Source organism: Salminus brasiliensis, chromosome 10, assembly GCF_030463535.1.
Source record: "Salminus brasiliensis chromosome 10, fSalBra1.hap2, whole genome shotgun sequence".
Lineage (NCBI taxonomy): Eukaryota > Metazoa > Chordata > Actinopteri > Characiformes > Bryconidae > Salminus > Salminus brasiliensis.
In genome coordinates this window covers 36,087,739-36,107,926 of record NC_132887.1, presented here as the reverse complement: position 1 = coordinate 36,107,926, position 20,188 = coordinate 36,087,739, and the positions used below count along the sequence as shown (strand labels likewise).

The 20,188-nt window shown below is 43.2% G+C and overlaps 1 protein-coding gene across 1 annotated transcript in view; it reads left to right on the top strand.

Annotated features, from left to right (window-relative positions):
* sgms1a (sphingomyelin synthase 1a) overlaps nt 1–19,310 on the top strand; it is a 30,160-nt gene extending 10,850 nt beyond the window's left edge. The window contains exons 2-6 of the mRNA XM_072689949.1: nt 8,007–8,871; nt 9,758–9,875; nt 11,981–12,134; nt 12,423–12,589; nt 13,731–19,310. Coding sequence (XP_072546050.1) covers nt 8,231–8,871; nt 9,758–9,875; nt 11,981–12,134; nt 12,423–12,589; nt 13,731–13,916 — 1,266 coding nt within the window. The 5' untranslated portion in view covers nt 8,007–8,230 and the 3' untranslated portion in view covers nt 13,917–19,310. The remainder of the gene's footprint in view (nt 1–8,006; nt 8,872–9,757; nt 9,876–11,980; nt 12,135–12,422; nt 12,590–13,730) is intronic.
* The last annotated feature ends 878 nt before the right edge of the window (nt 19,311–20,188 follow it).

Sequence of the window (20,188 nt, the reverse complement as noted above, 5' to 3'; positions counted from 1 at the left end):
GTGTGCTCCATTGTACTTTCATTTCCACTTTGGGCCTCCTGAGCAGGCCGAATTGGTGTGTATTAAGGCTGCACAGTTGAAGTACCCAAATTTGATAGGCACATACTAACACTAATGCTATATTTTGCAGAAAGTAAGTGGACACCCTTCCTAATGATTGAGCTTGGCTGTGTTTCAACCTCACCTGTCTCAAGCAAGAGTATACAATCAAGCGGTCTCGATAGACGTAGGCTCAGGGACATTAAACATTGTATTGTTTGTGGAATTTTTGCCCTGCTAGAGCTGCCCTAGTCAGCTGTAAGCGCTGGTTTTACAGCAGCTCTAGAAGCGACAACAGCTCGGTAACATAGTGGTAGACCATGCCGACTTGCAGAGTGGTCTAGCAAACTGCCTCTGAAAGCAAGCCTCATCAGCGCTGGGACCTTGACTTGGCTTGGTTTGAGATGCTTGGTGTGGAGTAACCTCAATGTTCTACATAGAACATTTGTTGAAGTTCAACAAATCTATGGAGTGTCCTACAAAATCACATACAGTCAGTGTGATGCTCTGGGGTCCACATACTTTTGGCCAGAAAAGATTACAGATATGTTTGAAGTATCTTTTTTTTTTTTTTAAAAAAAGGTTCTTCAAGGGTTCTTTGGTGAAGGTAATTGTTAAATATGGAACGTGTAGATCCAAGTAGTCCTTTGCCTGGTTAAAGGGTTCTTTAGATTTTTTTCTTTAAACCATTTGTAGATGGTTCTATGTAGAACCTTTATTTAAAAAAACAATGATTCATTTATGAAGGTTCTACCAGTAAGCAGCGTTTTTTGCTCAGGGTACAATTGGTCATGCAGTACTTTCATAAAACTGTTTAAAGAACCGTGTTTAGAGCCGGAAGAACCTTCAACAGAAGCTCAGAAGCCCCACCCAGAGCAAGCACATGAGCAGCCCATCTTGCTCCTTAGAGGCTGTTGCATGTCCTGTGGGTATTTATGCTCCCATCAGGAAACCACAGAACATGACGCTTCCTTTATCTGCTCTCACAGAGGCAGATCGGCCTACGTTCATGCCCTCCTGTAAAAGCCACAGTATCTACAATAGTGGTCCCATGTCTTCACCAAACGTTTGTTGTCTCGCGTCCCACCCAGAAGCTTTATTATGGTCAGAGCGCCGGTTGAGTCCAGTCAAGGGTGTTTCAGACACTTTTCGAGAAGTTGTTGGTCAGCCTAGCGTGGGCACCGTTGGGTGCCTTAGAATGGAAACCTGTATTCAGGATTGAATAAGGAGAGTTTGGTACCTGGTCCTGCTACTCCACTTTTGGTAGGTACTGACCAACCACTGCATACCGGGAACGCCCTGATGTTTTGTAGATGCTGTGACCCAGCCATTACAGTTTGGCCCTTGTCAAAGTAGCTTACATCCTTATTCCTTATAGCCATTTTCCTACTTTTCCTGCCTAATATATCCCACCTTTCGACCGATGCCACTGTAGACCCCCCCCAGCATTCAAGGCTAAACCTGGCTTTGCGTAGCTGTAACTAAACCTGTGACTACTGTATCACCTGATACTGTGATTACAACAAAGACTATGATTCATTTCAGCTTGCATTCAGAACCTGATCTTCAGGACAGCCTGTGATTCATTAGCCAGGCTAAGAGGGGATGTGTAATCCTGGGCGGGCGGGCGGGCGGGGGATTCCTGATCTTTGTTTAGTGACTCTATTTATGGCAAGAAACACGTCACTTTAAGGCCTGTTTCGGCGGCCGGTCTGCCCCCAGGGCTCAAGCTGATTTACTAGGTGGTTGATTGTGTCCCAAACCAAGTCTAGAAACATTTGACGTGGTGCACTCGAAGGGGTGGGGGGGATAAAGAAGGACTTCTAATCCCTGGCTTTATTTACTTTGTCCAGAGAGTCTTCATGCCAGCATGGCCCCATGAAGGTAGAAAAAAGCATAAATCAATATTTGAAGACTAATATTTACAGTATATTAAAAGAAAGGCAAGCTCAACTTGAGGCCTTTCCCTGCTTCTCTTCCCCATTCGGAGCGTTAATCCTCTGGCTTTAAGCAAACCCGACATGACGGGTTCATTCAGGTTCGTTTTTCCATGACACAGCTATGAAGAAGAGGAGGCAGGTCCTGGAGAATTGCCTCGAGGCTTACTTTAGTCAGGTGTGTGTGTGTGTGTGTGTATGTGTGTGTGTTTTGAGTGTGTGTTAAAGGGGTATTTCGGTGAAGAATCAAATGAATATGATTCATCATCTACCTCCAATGCGGTCAGCCAGCCAAGGCATGTTTCATATCTGAAGCTTGCTTCTGTAGTTTAGAATGAGAGATGCTAGGCTAACGCTGCTAACGAACAGTGCACTTGGATAAAGCTTTTTGATTGGACACACGGATTCTGCATAGGCAACAGATTTGTGATCATCAGATTTTTTTTCATATAGGAATGAACTTGGGTACAGAAGTTTTGGCACCCTTCTCATAGCACAGTAATACAAATACGCTAGGAACAGCCCACCAACTACACGGGGTACTACAGCAACCACTTGACAACCAGCAGGGGCGGCGTAGCAGGCGGCCGGGGCGGTGTAGCAAGCGCCAGGGACGGCATAGTAAGCACCCGGGGTCCCACAGCAACCTCTTAGCACCACCATGGCAACCACTTAACACCATAAGCAACTGCGTTTGTGTGTGTTTAGTTATATTACCTCTCTCAGTATCTCTCAGTTTAGTGAAAAAAGTTCAAATGTACTAAAAAGACCCGAAGAATGTCCTGATTTCCTCCCCCCCACGTGACTGTATGTAGTGTGTGTTGTCTTTTGAGGCAGGTGAGCTGTTATGGAGCAGATTGTAACTAAGGCAACAGATGGACGGTTACAGTTACAGAGTGATTGATATGAGGTTTAAACAAACGTACAGTATATTTGTTATATGAATCCGCCTCCAGCTTTCTCCTGTTGTTACACCCTTCGACCCCTGTTCCCTTTCTCAGCCTCGGTGTGTGTCTTTGTGTGCATACGTCTGCATACATTCCTGTATGTGTTAAATAAATATTTGCTCGCTTCAGCCAACCTCATGGAAACCAGGTGTGTTGGGCTGCCGTGTTTGTCCAAGTCTTGAGGAGAGGAGACGGGTTAGCACGGGGGACCGACCGAACAACCGACCAACCAACCAGCGCAAAAGCAAACACTTACAAGTCCTGGTTCTGTTCAGTGCAGTTTTCTGAAGGAAAACACATGGAAATGCAGCAGCTGTGGGACTGTAATCAGTGCTAAATACACTATATGGACAGAAGTATTGGGACACTCGCAAATTCATTGCTTCTTCCAAAATCAAGGGTATAAACAATGTCTCTCCTGCTGTTGTTGTTGGAGTAACTGTCTCTACTGACCAGGGAAGAAGGCTTTCTACTAGATTTTGGAGGAGCATTGCTGTGAGGGCCTGAATACACTCCGCAATAAGAGCGTTAGTGAGGTGAGGTGAGGATGTTGGATGATCACCACTCCACCTCATCCCTCAACTCCCAACCTCATCCTAAAACACCAACCATGATTTCAGAGAACACAGTTCCAATACTCCACAGCTCCACAATGCTGGGGAGTCTTTATTCTTTATACCCCTCTAGGGTTAGGCCCATGGCGTTAGGCCCATGTTTATCTGCTCTAGAGAGTCCTATTCTACTGGCAGTCCTTCCCTGCAGTGTGTTTGTCAATGTGTCAGCAATGAGTGCAGCTTAAAGTAGCCAAATTCATTCCGAATACGAGGGGTGTCCACAAACATTTGGACACATTACACTATATACCCGTTTGAGTTGAGCTGACCCACTTCCAACTTCCAGGTTAAACTAGAGAAGCGTCACTTTCTGACGATGTACGTGTGTGTTGCAGATGGATCATGGATGTGATGCCTGTTTATTAGATCAGTGCCCATTAGATTAGGCCTTTTTGCAGAGCCGTTAAAGGGTTAACCTGAATGTCTGGCTCTGCCAAACATCACATTTGCAAAGTTTTTACTCCCTGATTCCAAACCTAGTCAGTCAGCCTGGGCATGTTTTGGAGTCGGACGTTTCTAAAGCTTCTTCAGTTTTGCACTGGTGCGACAAAGCTAATGTAACTGGTAAGTAATGGAAGCTTTGGTTTCACTGTGGTTTCCGAGCGAGATTTCCTGGCATAAAAAAAAACAACGTATGAGCCGTCTTAAAGGTGGAAGGTGATTTATGGTGAAAATAAAAAAGCTTGTGTGGTTGTGGTGAGGTTTCTTGAGGGTGGGCTGTTTTGAAATGCTGGTGCCAGTGTGGTTATAGTACTTGCCTATTGTGGTGCTGCAAAGTAGTCTAGAGTCTAGAGAAAATTCCTGGCCTACCGATTAGGAAAAACCCCACCTTTATTTGAATGTAATTTTGATTCATTTCACTTTATTATCAATTAGACTTGAAATTGTTTGATTAGAAATTCATTATCAGCACCTTTTAGATGCATATTTTTGTGTGTTTGTTAAAGTTGTTATGGGTATCAGTTGGGTATCAGTCACCGTAAATGTTGTGGTTTATGTCCCTTTAGAAAAGGCAGTTAACAGGAACAGTGGAGCTCGAGCTGAGATCTGGGTAACCAAGAAAGGTTACCGAAAGAACGGCTGGTAGAATTTCTAGGAGGCAATTCTCAAAACTCTTGCACCTTCAGGACATTTAAGCAAACGCAGGAGTGGTGGTGCACTTTTCTACTGTGCAGCAACACCTGCACAAAAAAACTCTTCCACAAAGGTCGTTGGAAGTGAACTTTTTTCTGCATCTTTGGCACAAAATTCAGCCTCTGACAATTTCAAAGCAACATCTCAACAGTCCTGATGCATTTTGGATACAAGTCCTGTGGCCTGGTCAGGTTCAAATGACGAGTCGTGGCCACAAAAGGCAAAAGGTATGGTGAGAAAAATAGGGATGCTGACTTTCTTGAAAAGAAACCTTCTCCAAATGTGAAGTATGTGTTGCAGCCAGTGGCAGGAGGAACATTTCACTGGGAGAGGGAGGAACGGATTCAGTGAAATACCAGCAAATTCTGGAAGCAAACATCACACCAGCTGTGTGAAAAAGTCCTAAACACACCTCAACCTCCACAATGGATTACCTCATGTTTAACGTCATGCCTTTTGGAAATCAGGTCACCTTTTGTTTGCTTAGCTATTCTTTGAAAACCTATTCTCAGCCTTGTCTTGGTCTCGCCCCTAACAATGTTTAGTCTGCACTACTTGTTGTTGTTGTTGTTGATGTTTACAGACGTTCGATAATTACTCTTTTTTTTTTTTTTATCCTGATGCATGTAGATGCTTAATGTTCTAGTGATGTTCTCATGATGCCCATATATTCAGAAAGCATTGATATTGATGATGATAACATTACCACCCCAGCTCTCGTCTAACCAAATATTATTACCTTTGCCCTCTCGCCCTCTATGAATGTGTACACGTCTGTGCGTTTTCACTCCTGTTTCTTCATAATCTGATTTACTGGCCAAAGGTCCACTAAACTTGGCTGACACTGCAGCTGCTAATCTCTCTCCTACCTGTTTGTTCCCTCTCCTGTTTCTTTTTTGTTATTTTCTGTTTGACCTTTTCACTCTTCACTCCGTCTTTCTGGCTCTCCCACACTCTCTCTGTTCGTGGGGCTGCTTTCATTTCAGTGGTAAAGGTTAGCAAGATTTTGAAAGTCAGTGTGGTTCCTGTAGCTGCACTATAGACCTGCCACACTCTGCACAGGAGGTTTTAGGGCCTTGCTGTTTTGCATCGCGTAAAACACAGTTAGTCATTTGAATAAATAGAGAACGCCTGCTCCATACACTATGCACACAGAAATGTCATGGTAATACCAGGCCTATAGTGATTTTCTGTCTGTTGTGGGCCTCTTCTTGCCATTATTGGTAAAGCTCAGCTTTTTTTTTTGGGTTTCCTGGCACAGAACTTAATGCTTTATGTACTTCATAGCAGTCTCTGATTGTGCTGTTGGAATGCTCCCAGTTGTGTCCAGTTTTCAACGGTCTAGCTGATGGCTTTAGGTCACACTGAAGAACTCTGAAGAGCCAGTGCATTATACCACTGCTCTCAGTGGACCACATACACACACATGTTCAGGGAATAGAGGTCCCTCAGTGTAAAAATACAATGTGCAATTACCCCCCCCCCCCCTCCTATAATTTATATTGTGTATATAGTGGTAATTTATCTACGTTTTGCATCTGAGTGTCTTGCTATCCCTTTGCTGCTGTGGCACTGTGGATTTCCCCACTGTGGGACTAGTAAAGGATTATCTTATCTTATCTTACCACCACCATGATTGTAGCTTAACAGTTACAGGTACAGTGGGTGGAAAAGGTTAAAAGCCTTACATTCACTCTTACTCTTATCTGGCCATCAACTTTAGGTGTAGGTGTTGGGGCTTCTTTCTTGGACTGCAGCGCTCAGTCCATGGTGATGTAAAACTCGCTTGACTGTAGACAGTTGCCTTCTAGGAAATTATAACACTATTCTCAAAGTCTGAGGTTTGCATCTTATTTGTGAGGTTGTCATTAGCTGGGCTACCTGTTGCCTGATAGGCTACCTGTTTGTCCATTGCTCCATTGTATAGCAAATAAGAGTGTGAGCAAAGGATGCTGTAAGACATTTCATATATATATATGGAAGTATTGTGTTTTGCAATACTGTGTCGATCCTCAGAAACTCAGTATTGATTTGGTGTCAGACAGTGGCTCTCGGATCCCACTGTTCTGATTGGATATAAAGTCAACTTGTGTACCTATGGTGGGTTTTTATACTATGCTATGTTTTATACTCTACTATACTGAAATTTGATATAAACAGCAAGCGTGTTTAAAACATAGAGCATAGACTAGTGGCTACAGGTTCTGTGTATGAAATCAATCACAGGATATCCATCTGATGGCTAGCTATGTCAGACAGCATTGACCAGTAGTATTTTCAGCATCCTGAAAGCGCCTGACCAGTCATTGTTCAGTGTACTCTGCTAAACTCGGCCAGTACTACATTTCTGCTACGCTGTATATAAAAAAAGTATGCTGTAAGTAATTTGTTCCAATGTCATGAGCATCGTAATACTGCCTAGCTTTATCAGTCATGGACTCCTGTGGCCATGTGGTGTCATTTGAATGCCATGTGAGTGTGTGAAAGGACAGGCTGTGGGACTGGTCTATGGCTTGCTTTATTCAAAGGCCTTGACTTTCCTCTCACCTCGCAGCTGTGGAACAGGCCAATCTTCATTTGCAATCATCACACACACACACACACACACACACACATACACCACAGTACGTAGCTGGTCGTATCTTGTTTGCCATTCATTTGTGCTTAAAGAATACAATCTAACCTTTATAGTAAAGTGTCAGGAAATGGGACACATGACACGACAAATGTGAATAACCTTGATTAATTACACAAAAATGATGAGATTAATCCAGATGAAACACTTAAATAGTTTGACATCGCTGTATTTTATATATGTATTTTTGGACTGTCAAACCATGCAAAAAATCAATCACCTGTAATTGCATTATTTTTTGCTTTATTTGAGCAAATAATGGTGATCTCATTTAATCACATTATTTGTGCTGTTAATCACGATTAATCACATTATTATGCATTGTTGACTGTGAAGAATCATTTAGAATAATTTTGCATGATCAATGGTGATTTTTTTGCATAGGTAATAGTGATTAATCAGTTATTTTTACAGTTCATGGAGATGAATCACAGTAGTTTTGCACAGTTCATTGCAAGTATTTGTGAAATGCAGATTAATTGCATTGTGTTGTGTAGATAATGCCCATGTAGTAATATTTTTTTGTGCAGTTAATTTTGATTAATCATATTTTGTTGCATATTTTTGTTGCATAGACCACATAGCTACAGCCTAGCAACTTCCTGCAAGTGGGAACCGTTTAAGCTGCACAAGCTTCATTATATTGACCCTCATCAGTATGTAAATGTAGCTGAACTGTCTCTATGTTCTGTTCTTGCAGTGCTGGAGACCCGGTTCTTGAAAGAAAACCCAGAGGAATTGGGCTGCAAGCATCTACACAGCTTTCTGGTTTGGTCCAGGTTAAGAAGACGAATCCCTCAGCACCACATCTCCGATGTTCCAGGAGCATCATGGCTGTTCTCTTGGGACTAGACTGTTGAGTGTAAACTGTAAAGTCACCCCCGTCCTGCCCTTTTTCCTGCTCTGACTCACCCCTCGCCAGCCATGAAGGAGGTGGGGCTCTGGTCAGTGGCAGAGGTATCCACTTGGCTGGTTGACGAGGGCATGACCGAATATTCGGAAGCCCTCCGGGACATAGACGGCCGCGCCCTCCTACAGCTCTCTGAATCGGACTTCAGGGCACCTCCGCTGTCGTGGGTTACTGGGGACAACGGCCGCCAGCTGCTGGAGCGGGTGGAGACGCTACGCATTGCCAACCACATGGAGGTGCATAAGAATGGAAAACACAGCAGCAGCCACCACACCAACGGACACGTGGGCACCTCCCTTGGCAATGGGACCGTTAGCAACGGAAAGGTCCTCAATGGGGAGCCAAAAAACGGCTTCCGATCAGAGGCCGTTCGTATACATATTCCATTACCCACAGAACATGAGCGCTCTTCGTTTCCCACCGAATGGTATAAAACGGCCATGGCTTTCCTGTACGCCCTGTGCTGCTTCGTCACAACGTCAGTGGTGATTTCGGTGGTGCACGAACGAGTCCCATCCAAAGAGGAGTCTCCACCTTTGCCGGATAAGTTCTTTGACCTGTTTGAGCGAGTGCAGTGGGCCTTCTCCATATGCGAGATTAACGGCATGCTGCTGGTGAGCATGTGGATCATACAGTGGCTCCTGCTCAAACATAGGTAGGTCTCCAAACAGGGCCTTTTCAAAGGCATTTCAGGCTGTGTTAGACGAGGTGAACTCCTGTCATACCAGTACACTTTCCATCCCTTTGAGGAAAGCCATGACGTGCCCTCATTTTTTATTTTTATCAACCAAATCTAAATTAAATCTGAATAATAAGACTCTGTCCGGATTGGGTTTGATTATCAGGGGGGGCATCTACCCTTAGCCTCAAATAAAATGCCAGAAGGATGAAGAATTTAGCTTGTATCACATGATCACTTTCATCCAAATGAAACAGTTGCATCCAAATGGTTGAAGAGACACTCTCTTATTTCAGTTTGACAAAGCTCCAACAACAATTTAAATTGATTTAAAATTGATTTATTTAACTTTCTGAAATTAACTTTTTTTTAATTAAAAAAACTTTCAGAAATAAACGATTGAGAATTGCGATTGAGAAAGTTTTCATTTTAGAAAGATAATATTTTTGTGATTGACAGTTGTCAGTTTGCGATTAAAAAAACATTTTTTGTGGGTTTTTAAAAAAAATAAAATTGTAATTTGTTTAACTTTTTTTGCCATTTAAACAAAAAAATAATTGTAGTTTTAATATTTTTTTTGCGATTGAGAGAGTTTTCTTTTTCATAATCCAGATATAATAATATCATATATATATAAACATGGCCAGTGGGCAAAATCCCTGTAGTGAATCTCACCATTGTTTTACTGATATGAACGTCACCACACTGTGATGTAAAGGTGTGCTAGCTGACTGGATGACGATGCTGCTGCTGATTAAACATGTCTTGGACATGAACACCATTAGCGGTCAGGGTTTCCTTTAAATCTAGTCCAAAGTTGTGCTAACTTTTCTTGTGTGTATGTCTCTCTGTTGTTTTTCAGGGCCATAGTTGGCCGCCGTTTCTTCTTCATCGTGGGCACGCTGTACCTCTACAGGTGTGTGACCATGTATGTCACCACCTTGCCTGTTCCAGGCATGCACTTCAAATGCTCGCCAAAGGTAAAGCTCTCTGCAGTAACTTTTGTAAAGCGTGTATGCCAGTGCCATTGGCTAGGTCAACCTTTAGCATGTGAGACATGTAAAGCCAGCCAACGTCTTCTTTTTCCACACATGAAGGAGAACGCCAGCTGCCAATTCTGTCCCCTTAGCTAACAAACACTCAGGCTGGCTAGCATCACACTGAGGGATCCGACCTATCCAACAAGAGAGCTCAGACAGTTATGCTTTTTTGGCTGCCTGGCAATGACTAACTATGGCATCTCTGGGGATTGAACATTTTAAGACAGTTAGGCCACCTGGTCAGGACCAACACTTGGACAGTTGCGCCACCTGGAAGCCCTGAGCGGTGCTCATTTGTCTGGTAAATTGAATCATTTCCAGACACCATTACCGGCAGGAGAAAGTATTATTGGAAACTCTGGTTTGGTCGCATAGTGGAATTAATTTGTGTTGAATTGAGCATGACTTTCCAAGAAAGTTTCCACGGTTGCATCTGTTATTCTTTGTAAATGGTTCGTTTTTTACAATGTAGGGGAAGGGAGAAAAAACGTGCTATTAGAAGCTGCACCTGTACTGAAACTGAGTGTGGGAGACAAAGACAATGATAAACCACATATTGTCCTGGATTTCATTGTCTTTGGGTTGCACACCCACACCTTCTCACCAACACTGTCACTCATCATACCCTCAGGGGCCCAAGGTCAGTGGCTTTGGTTTCCTGTCCTGCCACAGTAATGATGCCTGCATGCAAAGTGTGATCATACACACTCCTTCTTCATTGTTCAGTCCACATTGGGGCAGTTTCGCTGCCAGTGGAACAGGCTCATTGCACAGAGCATGATGCTGCTACTACCAAGCTTCACAGTCTGTACAGTGTTTGCCCTTTTCTTTGTCTGTGTGGTCAACTAGGGTTGGGCAGGATATCGGTAATACCGTCACACCACGGTATGCGGTATCTGATGTGTCTAGTGTCTAGTGCCTGGGCAAATCCTCTTATTCTCCCATGTCTATTTAAGAGAACCACAGAGGTTGGTGGAGCTGTGGATGCTCACTTATTGTGGATTTTACTCTCTGAAAACAGTGGGGGGGGGAAAGCCCACCCTAGTTGTGAGGTTTGCCACATGGTCAGTTTGATGAAAAGGTAGAGCAAGCAAACCTGGATGAAGCATGGATGTCTACTACATGTACCTGAGTGGAAACAGTAGAAAACACTTCTAAGACCGTTCACTAACTTTGCGCTCACAGATATGAGGTTTTATCCTCTAAACGGGTGTGATTTGAGCCTCAGTTAGCTGGAACACGGCCTGTGCTGTGGTGTTTAGCCTGCAAGCTAACTTATCTAGGCCTATGTATCAGGCTACAAGTCCAAACACAACAGAACCGGCCCCTCATTTCACCTTTCCGTCACTTCCAAAACACCAGTTGCTCGACTTCGCTCTCAGACACAAGTTTTAATCGTCAATGCTTGTGTCGGTAGCTCAGCAGTTAGCTAATATGCGCATATGTCTGATACTCAGTGTGTTTGTAGTCAAGCTGGCTAAACAGGGGATAGCCTAGCGAGTGGGCTACGGATCCAAAACCACAGGGAAAACCCTTAATTCAGCTTTCTGTCCTTTCTGTCCTTGACCCATTCTAACCGTCTAAACGTTTATAAGTGGGCCAGACAAGTCAGCCAGACTTGGTAGGCAGATTGTTTTGCTGCTAACTGATCTGCTGCTTCAGAGAAGTTTACCATTTGCAGTCTACTTCCCCGTAATACCATAAGCCACAGTTACATTTTAAGGTATGAAAAAGCAGATAACACCCAACCCTAGTGATCAGCTGCGAGCTTTAGGTAAGCTTGAATGTGTCGTTCGCAGAGCAGGAACTTCTTTCTTGGAGAGTATATAGTAATGTAAAGCTCACTTGACTGCAGGCAGAGATGCTGGTGTTCCAGCGGCTTTAATATTACATTATTAAACATATGTTATGTTGATTCTACCCTATATTTGGATTCTACCCAAATTGCCCATGAAATAGACATGTCGACACGTAGTAGATATGTGTATGCAGTTTGTTTCTGTGTTGATTGTGTGTGTATGTGTGTCTCTTTGTGTCTTTTGCAGCTGTTCGGGGACTACGAGGCTCAGACGAGGCGCATTATGAAGATGATCTCTGGCGGTGGTCTGTCGATCACCGGAGCTCACAACATGTGTGGGGATTATCTTTACAGCGGGCACACCGTGATGCTAACATTAACATACCTCTTTATTAAAGAATGTAAGTATCCACTGGAGGTCAAATTATTGAAAGGACCGCAGAAATAGTGGCAAGAGAATCCGTTCCTGTACATGATCGCATTGACTTAAATTTGAGCTAGCAGTGCCACCTAGTGGCAGTGCCTGCCTTTACATCAACTGTCCCGCTTATCAGTCACACTCACGCTGTTGTTCCAGTACCACAAAGTCCCTAGTGTGTTACGGTATGTGGTATTTCAATAATGCCAGGAGGTCGAGAATTGAATTGCATATTGTGTGTGTGTGTGTGTGTGTGTGTGTGCGCGCACAGATTCTCCACGGAGGTTTTGGTGGTATCACTGGATCTGCCTGTGTTTGAGCGCTGTGGGGATTTTCTGTATCCTGCTGGCTCACGATCACTACACAGTGGATGTGGTAGTTGCTTACTTCATCACTACACGCCTCTTCTGGTGGTACCACACAATGGCTAATCAGCAGGTGAGTCTGGGCTTGTCGAACATGTGACCTTATAGGGCCATCCCAAACTACAGATGTTCTTAGTCAACCAAAAGGCTTGATTTTTAAAAAAATAGCATAGTACCAAAACAAACACAGGAGCCAATCAGCCATAACATAACATTAACACCACCTGCCTAATATTGAATAGTTCCCCCTTGTGCTGCCATAGCAGACTCCACAAGGCCTCTGTAGGTGCCCTGTGGTGTCTGGCACCAAGACATTAGCAATGGATCCTTTAAGGCCTGTAAGTTGTGAGGTAGGACCTCTATGGATTGCAGTGAGCCTCAAGTGCCCATGGCCCTTTCACTGGTTCAATTGTCTTTTCTTTGACCACTTTTTTTTTTGGAGATGCTCTGACCCAGTCATCTAACTATCACAATTTGGCACTTGTCAAAGTGTCTCGGATTCTTATGCTTGACCATTTTTTCTGTTTTTAACCTCTTCATCAGCTTCAAGTGACTGTTTACTTGCTGCCTAATATATCCACCCCTTGACTGATGCCACCGTAGATGAGGATAATCATTGTTTTCACCTGACAGTAGTACTAATGTTATGGATGATCTGTGTATGTGTGTGTGGATCAATAAAAGTGGTCCGAAATGACTTGCATTAAAATTCTTTTTACATTGACTTCCATCAAAAAATTCACACTTGTGTTATGTTGGCTAACAGAGGCCCCTGATAACTAGCATCACGCTGAATAATGGGGGTGGGGGAAGGTGGGACTGAGCCATCCTGTCCACCCAGAGGGAGCAAGGCCAATTATGCTCCCTGGGACTTTCATACAAGAATTTTTGTGTGGGAGTCAAACCAGTGATTGGGCCAACACTTGGGCATCTGTGCCACTCAGGAGCTGTTTGATCAGTTCCCCATTGACCTCTCTTATAAGTAGGGTTTGAGCCAATGGCTTCTTTCCTAAGTACATTAAAGTTGAAAGTGTTGTCTTGCGTAATCAAAAGGTAGAATATTAGAAGCAGCAGGTAGCAGATCTCTCTACAGACATTGTGTACTTTGAGAAATTTTAGGTAGAGTGATGAATTTAGCCATTCTTCAGCATTGCTGTTGCTTGTTTTGGTCTTCTATGTCTAATTTCTGTGTTTTTCTTTTGTGTCTTCTACAGTTTCTCAAGCAGAATTCCCAGGGGAACACGTTTTCTCGGGTCTGGTGGTTCTGCCTCTTCCGATACTTCGAGCAGAACGTTCAGGGCATCGTGCCTCGCAATTACCAGCTGCCACTGCCGCTGCCTTTGCTATGGCGTACATTGCCAGGGAGCAGAGTTGTGTACAGCCGGCTGGAATCCCACTGACCTGACCGGATAGGACCGGACCGGGCCAGGTCGGACCTGATGAGCTGGAGCTCTGTGAGACTCTGAGAACGGGAGAGAGACTGTTTCCCATCAACCCATATATGACTGGCTGAGCACTGTGACATGTATATTACCTTCTTTTCTTGTTTATTATTTTTTCCCTTCATTTCAGCATCCCTCGAAGATGATGGTGGTACAGCTCAGCCCCAGACAACTTGATTCGATCTGCTGCTCTATACTGCAGTGCTGATGCCAAGAGTGGGTTAAGCTGATTCAGACGACCCTCTGAATATTCTGAAGCATGTAAAAATTCACCGCCAAACTCTTTCAAACCGCCTGAACCTTTATCATTAGTTCTACCCCACTCTACCCAAGTCCCACTGGCGGCAGAACCGTCCCAGCAGACATGCTCATGTGGGACTCACATGGGTGGAAGATGTGCTAGGTGGGTTCCAGTTGGGTATAGGCTTGAGTGGGTTTGTACATGCGTTTTTATTTAATGGGCCCCATCGTTACAGTCCACCTTAATCATAAACAGTGTACAACCCAGATGATGCCTATCCTGCTCTAATCACTGCATCCATATGTAGGGCCAACATGGAACCTGAGCACAAATTTTTCTGTTTAACCAGTTGGTGTACCCATACAGGTCCCACATGGACATGTTAGCTGGGAGCGCTAGAGAATGATGCAACCACCACCATGTTTAACAGTTGGTTCAAAGTTCTTGGGGTGGAACTTTTTTTTTTTGGTAGAATCGTACTAATCGTGGTTAAAGTGCAAGAGATTTTTCTAACCGTTTTCGCAAAAAAAATATTTTCCAAATATATGGGAAGTTTTTTAGATTTGTATTTCTCTGAATGCTGGAGTACCTGTCGTCAGTTTTAGAGCTTTTTTCCAGTGCCTTTTTCTCCCCTCGACCGATTGTACCACAAGTTTTTCCACCTGGTTCTGAAATGACTGACGTGTAAATGACAAACAAACAGACTGAGTAATTCCACACGTTTACTGTTCTATCCGTCATGCTGTCTTGTCCGTCCGAATGTCTTGCTTTTGATTCTAATTGACCCACTAGAATGAATGTGCAGAGTCATCTCCGCCTGACTTGACCCTCCAGAACCAAAACCTTAAGCCACAGAGGGAGACTTCGGCTCTTTTGGACCACGGGCAAGTGAACAGTTCTAGCGTGCAACGACTTCTTGAGTTGTTCAGAGCCGAAGGGAGATTGTTGACAGCCGATTCGCAGTAATTTTATATCACTTCCAACATAAAGCTGCATTAACATTTATGAAGGATTGTTCTGGCAACCGTCTGTTCCATATATCGGTTTTGTTGAGGTCGTCAACTCGGCAAGCAACAATATAACAAGCCTTTGTAAATGGGTTTTAGATATACAGAAGTTATGTCAGTTGTTATGAAAGGCCTATGTAGGTGTCGTTTAGCCTTATGAATGAATCTACTGCCCTTTAAAAGAATTGTAAAATCCCCCTAGCGCCCCCTAGTGCCTGACAGTGTGACTGGTTATTCAGAACAATAGCACATTATTGAAGGTGTTCTATTAGATTTTTACTGTATATTTCCTTGACGTTATTAGGGATATTCTGCTGGTACCACGTGATATGTCAGTCGAGCCCTTGTGTGTACTTTATGTAACAGTACGCTCTCTCTTCATACGCTCTTACCTACAGCCTTTCTCCACAATGTTGTTTACCTGTAAGACCAACAACGTTGGATGTATTAACGGCTTGCAGTTACTGCCATGTATTTGCAATATACATGTGTGTACTGACCACCAAAGGTGTGAGGATTTCACACGCAGTGTCCTTTCTGTAGAAAAAGCTATGCTTTTGTACCCATGACAAGTGTTTTCACCTCCAGATCAAATTCAGCACACCTCAATTAGCTAATTAAGCACTTCTGAAGGCAGTAGTCTGAGATGGCTTGAGCTGGTGACCACCGCTCTAAGGAATACTCCTTCAAATCTGCCGTACCTGTGAACAGCATTACACACATTCAGTATATTTCCCTATATTAGCACCTGTCATTTGCTCTATGTAATGGACACCTCCCTCCTATTATAGCTTTTTTTTATTTATTTGACCAATTTTCTCCTCAGTCATTGCCGATTGCCCCTCCACGCGATGCCTTACGAAGACTACAAAGTCATGTAAAAACCCACGCTTGGAGGAGGCCGCTAACCGCCCAGTTCTGTTAAAATACAGCTGCATTTGAAGGATTTCCTGAATTTCCTGGCTTAGGATGGCTGTGGCATCAGTGTACTCTCGATCTTCCTGACAATATGGCCAGCGCTTAGACTGTTGTGCCACTCGATCAGCAGCCCAATCTGTTCTTTTCTCGTCTGGTCTTTTCTAACTGCAGGGAATCGCGTCACAAGTATTGTCCGCGGTTATTGGCTATAGTCTACAGCTATGAAGGCTAAGGTCAAGAGTCACAGAGAAAAAAAGCTAAATGATAAATAATTTATTTATATTTGTATTTTTGTAAACGGAATCATAACGTCTAAAACTCGGGCCCACAGTGGGGTAGCTTTTGTAGCTGAAGGCATCGAGCACATGCAAAACGTGGCTTGGCCAGAGAACAAGCTTCCAAAAAATTCGCTTCCAAACATACCTCTACCTTGGATGTTTTTCTGAAGTTACATGCTTGACTCTAGGGCTGCACAATATGGACAAAATACGACTATTGAGCTTATACACAGATCGGCCATAACATTAAAAAATTTATCATCATTACAGTGGCACCCAAATCATAAGGTGGGATCTACATCCAGTTCTTGAAGGTGATGTATTGGAAGCAGGCAAAGTGGGCAAGCGAAAGAATCTGAGACAAGGGTTCAGTTGAGATGGCGAGATGACTGGAGGGTCAGAGCATCTCCAAAACGACAAGCAGGCCTTGTGGGGTGTTCCCGAGAAAGTGCGCCAAGACAGGACAACTGGTGAACAGGCGACAGGGTCACGGGCACCCAAGGTGTCATAAATGTGATCCATAGAGGCCCTGCTGCTAACACCACAGGACACCTTTAGAGGTCTTGAGGGGTTCATGCTTTGAGGGGTCAAAGCTGTTTTGGCGGCACAAGGGTTTGGCTGATTGGTGCGTAGCTACGCATTGGGGTGGGGTTAAATATAATGCATCATGGCTGCAGTTTAATCTAGCTGAACACCTCAAAGCAGAACATGCTTTTTGGGATCTTCACTCGTTCCCATAGCAATGTCGTCTTCCAGTTTTGACACGATTAGACCCATATTTCTCACAATTGAGGAGAAAAAGACCGACGGTGATCAAAAGCACCGACAGAAACACTCTTCTAGAACCATGATTGGTCAAGATGATCGGACAGCATTCTGATTGGTGATAACTCACTCAGCCTTTTATGACATCACAATGGTATACAAGCGCTCTATCGTGCAGCCCTATTCGATGTCGGCGCTTGATGAATGTTTCGCAAACGTACTTTTATGCTCTACTCGTGAACTTCCTCCCACTTTATAAAGGTGGCCACGGCCGGGTGATGCCGCTTTTAAAGAGGCCTCACAAAGTGTCTGTGATAAGGAAACAAGGTATATTGAAAAGCACTTTAAAAGAAAAAAAAGGACGAAAATGTACTAGTTAGTGTTCGCAGAGTTAGCACAGATATTAGTCCAAACGGTTCCTCACGTTAGCTTTGGCGACAGTATTACCTGGATAGCAAATTGACCCTGGTGTAGGAAAGCCCCCTTTCTCCAACAGGACTAAGCATTTAAACTTTATTGCATGTGAATTGTACGAAGTTTGAATTCCAAGTTATTTTGGATCGTCTCCATTGGTCCGTTCGTCATGAAGTGTTGGCATAATCGGAAAGGCAGTCTTTTTTTTTTTTTTGTTTTTTTTAAACCATAGAAAAACTGTTATGAAAATAATGGAAAGTGTGAAAGTTATGTGTTTATATGATTGTAACAAAATGTCGGTGTGTGGCATGCATCAGGATTCCGAATCCTGTATTAATTAGGCATGGGAGTCTCAGGCAGATTTCCTATTTGAATGTGTAAGGGTTAATGCCTTTGAGAAATATTCTAATAAATATTCAAATGGTAACCTTCTCAGGCAGAAATGCTAGTCCACACCAGGCATGTCGGGTAGATACAACCAAGAGATATTGACTTTACTCTAGCGCCTTCCTATTACTGTACCTTATAAACCCAAACCCAGACCACAAATCCATACTACAGAGTGCACAACTCCAGTCCTGGAGGGCTGGTCGGTCTTCTGCAAAGTTTGGAAGTTGCCTGGAAAGTAACTGGTGAGTTGAATCAGGTGTGTTTGAGTAGGTCAGCTATTGAACTATTACTGCTGGCGATCGGCCCTCCAGGCCTGGAGTTGAGCACCCCTGCCATAGAAGGTGACGGTGGCCCAACCGCGGCCCAACCGCCCACTTAATCAGTGGGAATTGCCTCTTTAACGTTAACAGCCAAATGCTCACTAGCTAGTGCTTCTAGCCTAGCCGAACCCCAAAGTTGCTTCCTTAATGTGCTGATGTTTGCGAAAATAGTCCCTGGTGGTCGCCTGTAGGAAGACCCTCAGGGTGACCTGGACAACTGCAAGAAATTGTGAAGTCTAAACAAACAAGTTTGTGGACAGCAACTGCATTGCAGATGTTGGCTGGAGACTAGCTTTAGATTAGGAACAGTCTTGGTCTATGTTGATCTCTTTTTTTTTTATTTATTTTTTTACTTTAATTTAATGTTGAATTATTTTGCTGACCCTCCGTTTGATTGCTGAAGTCACTGGGGTTTTGAAAATAAGTGTCCAAATGTGCATGGACAAATTATAATCCCTATAGTCCAGTTAAGCGTCCACCGTCCGTGTTGATCGTGAAGAAGGCTGCTGTCTTGCTGGCAATTAAGCTTAATGAGAAAGCAACACTATTTTCTTGGAAATAATTATGTAAATGCAAGCATGTATTATTATTATTATTATTATTATTATTATTGTTTCCTTTGTATGTAAATCACCAACCCGCTAAAGTTGAATTATTTCTGTTTTTATTTTCTATGGATACCAGTTGGTCTGTGTACATCAGTTTATGTTTGTGGTAAACAATCTCACGAATATGAAAGAAGAAAGGGGCAGAGTTTGAATAATAAAAAAAATATTATATATATATATATATATATTTTTTTTTTTTTTTTTTTTTTTTTTACTTTTAACATTTCCGAGAAGTCTAATTCAATGAAATTCAACCAAATTCTCAAAGTTCGTTATTGAGAAATTTAGTCATTCTGATTTCTTGACAGTGGTGAAACTCAGGGTTGGGATGTCTGCAGCACAAACACTCTTTTTGTTTTCTATCCAGAACTGAGAAGCTTTGTGAAATAAACCTCCAGTGTTGAGACAGTATCTTCTTTTTCATGTCAAAGCATCATTAGGCCACTAGGTGGTGCTACTCTCTTTTTCTATTTGTGACTTGCACAGTCCTGTAGTGCAGGCTGGTTTGGTGGTCTGCTGAGGGCAATGGCAAGGCCTTGAATTGCAGGGATGGGGAAAGTGAAAGTGTTGATGCTGTATAGAGACGGGAAAAAGTAAACATTTGGAAATTCAGTAACGACAGATGAGTAAATATGAATTATTTGGGGGTCAGTTTCAACTGATTTTGACTGATTCATTTGCTTGAATGGAAATAAAAGGAAAAAACAGACAAGCCTAGATTTGCCAGACCACTGTTGGCTGCATAGGATGGACCAAAATATCGGCTCTTTATTGTATTGCTTACAATAAAGTATTTATAGCATTGCTAACAATATCAGCAATATAATTATAGTGCTGATAACCCTATAATAGCTATGCTAATGGCATGGTCACAGTGCTTACAGCCCAATAATGATTCTACTAGCCACAGTCACAATGCTAATGGCACGGTAGCGTAGCTGAGCGAGGCCGGCACATGCCATTTTTTCCTTCACAATAATATTTCAAGTGAGGAGACCCAAGCGCAGCTTACCTCAGCCTACGTAAGATTACGCCTCCCCTCGGCAGTACAGATACTGGTTAGCTCTGTGGCTAAATGTAGTCCTCAGACCGTCAGTACCAGATACTGGAGAAACCATCACGAATGCACATGAAATTTGTGTCCATTCTTTTCAGAATTACTTCAGTTAAGATGTATTTACCTCTAAATATGTAAGCATGAGGCCCTGTTTGTGAGGCCCTGCCCCAGCACCTCTATGGAATTCAGGTCAGGACCTGACCTGGTCACTCCAAGCCATTCATTTCGCTCC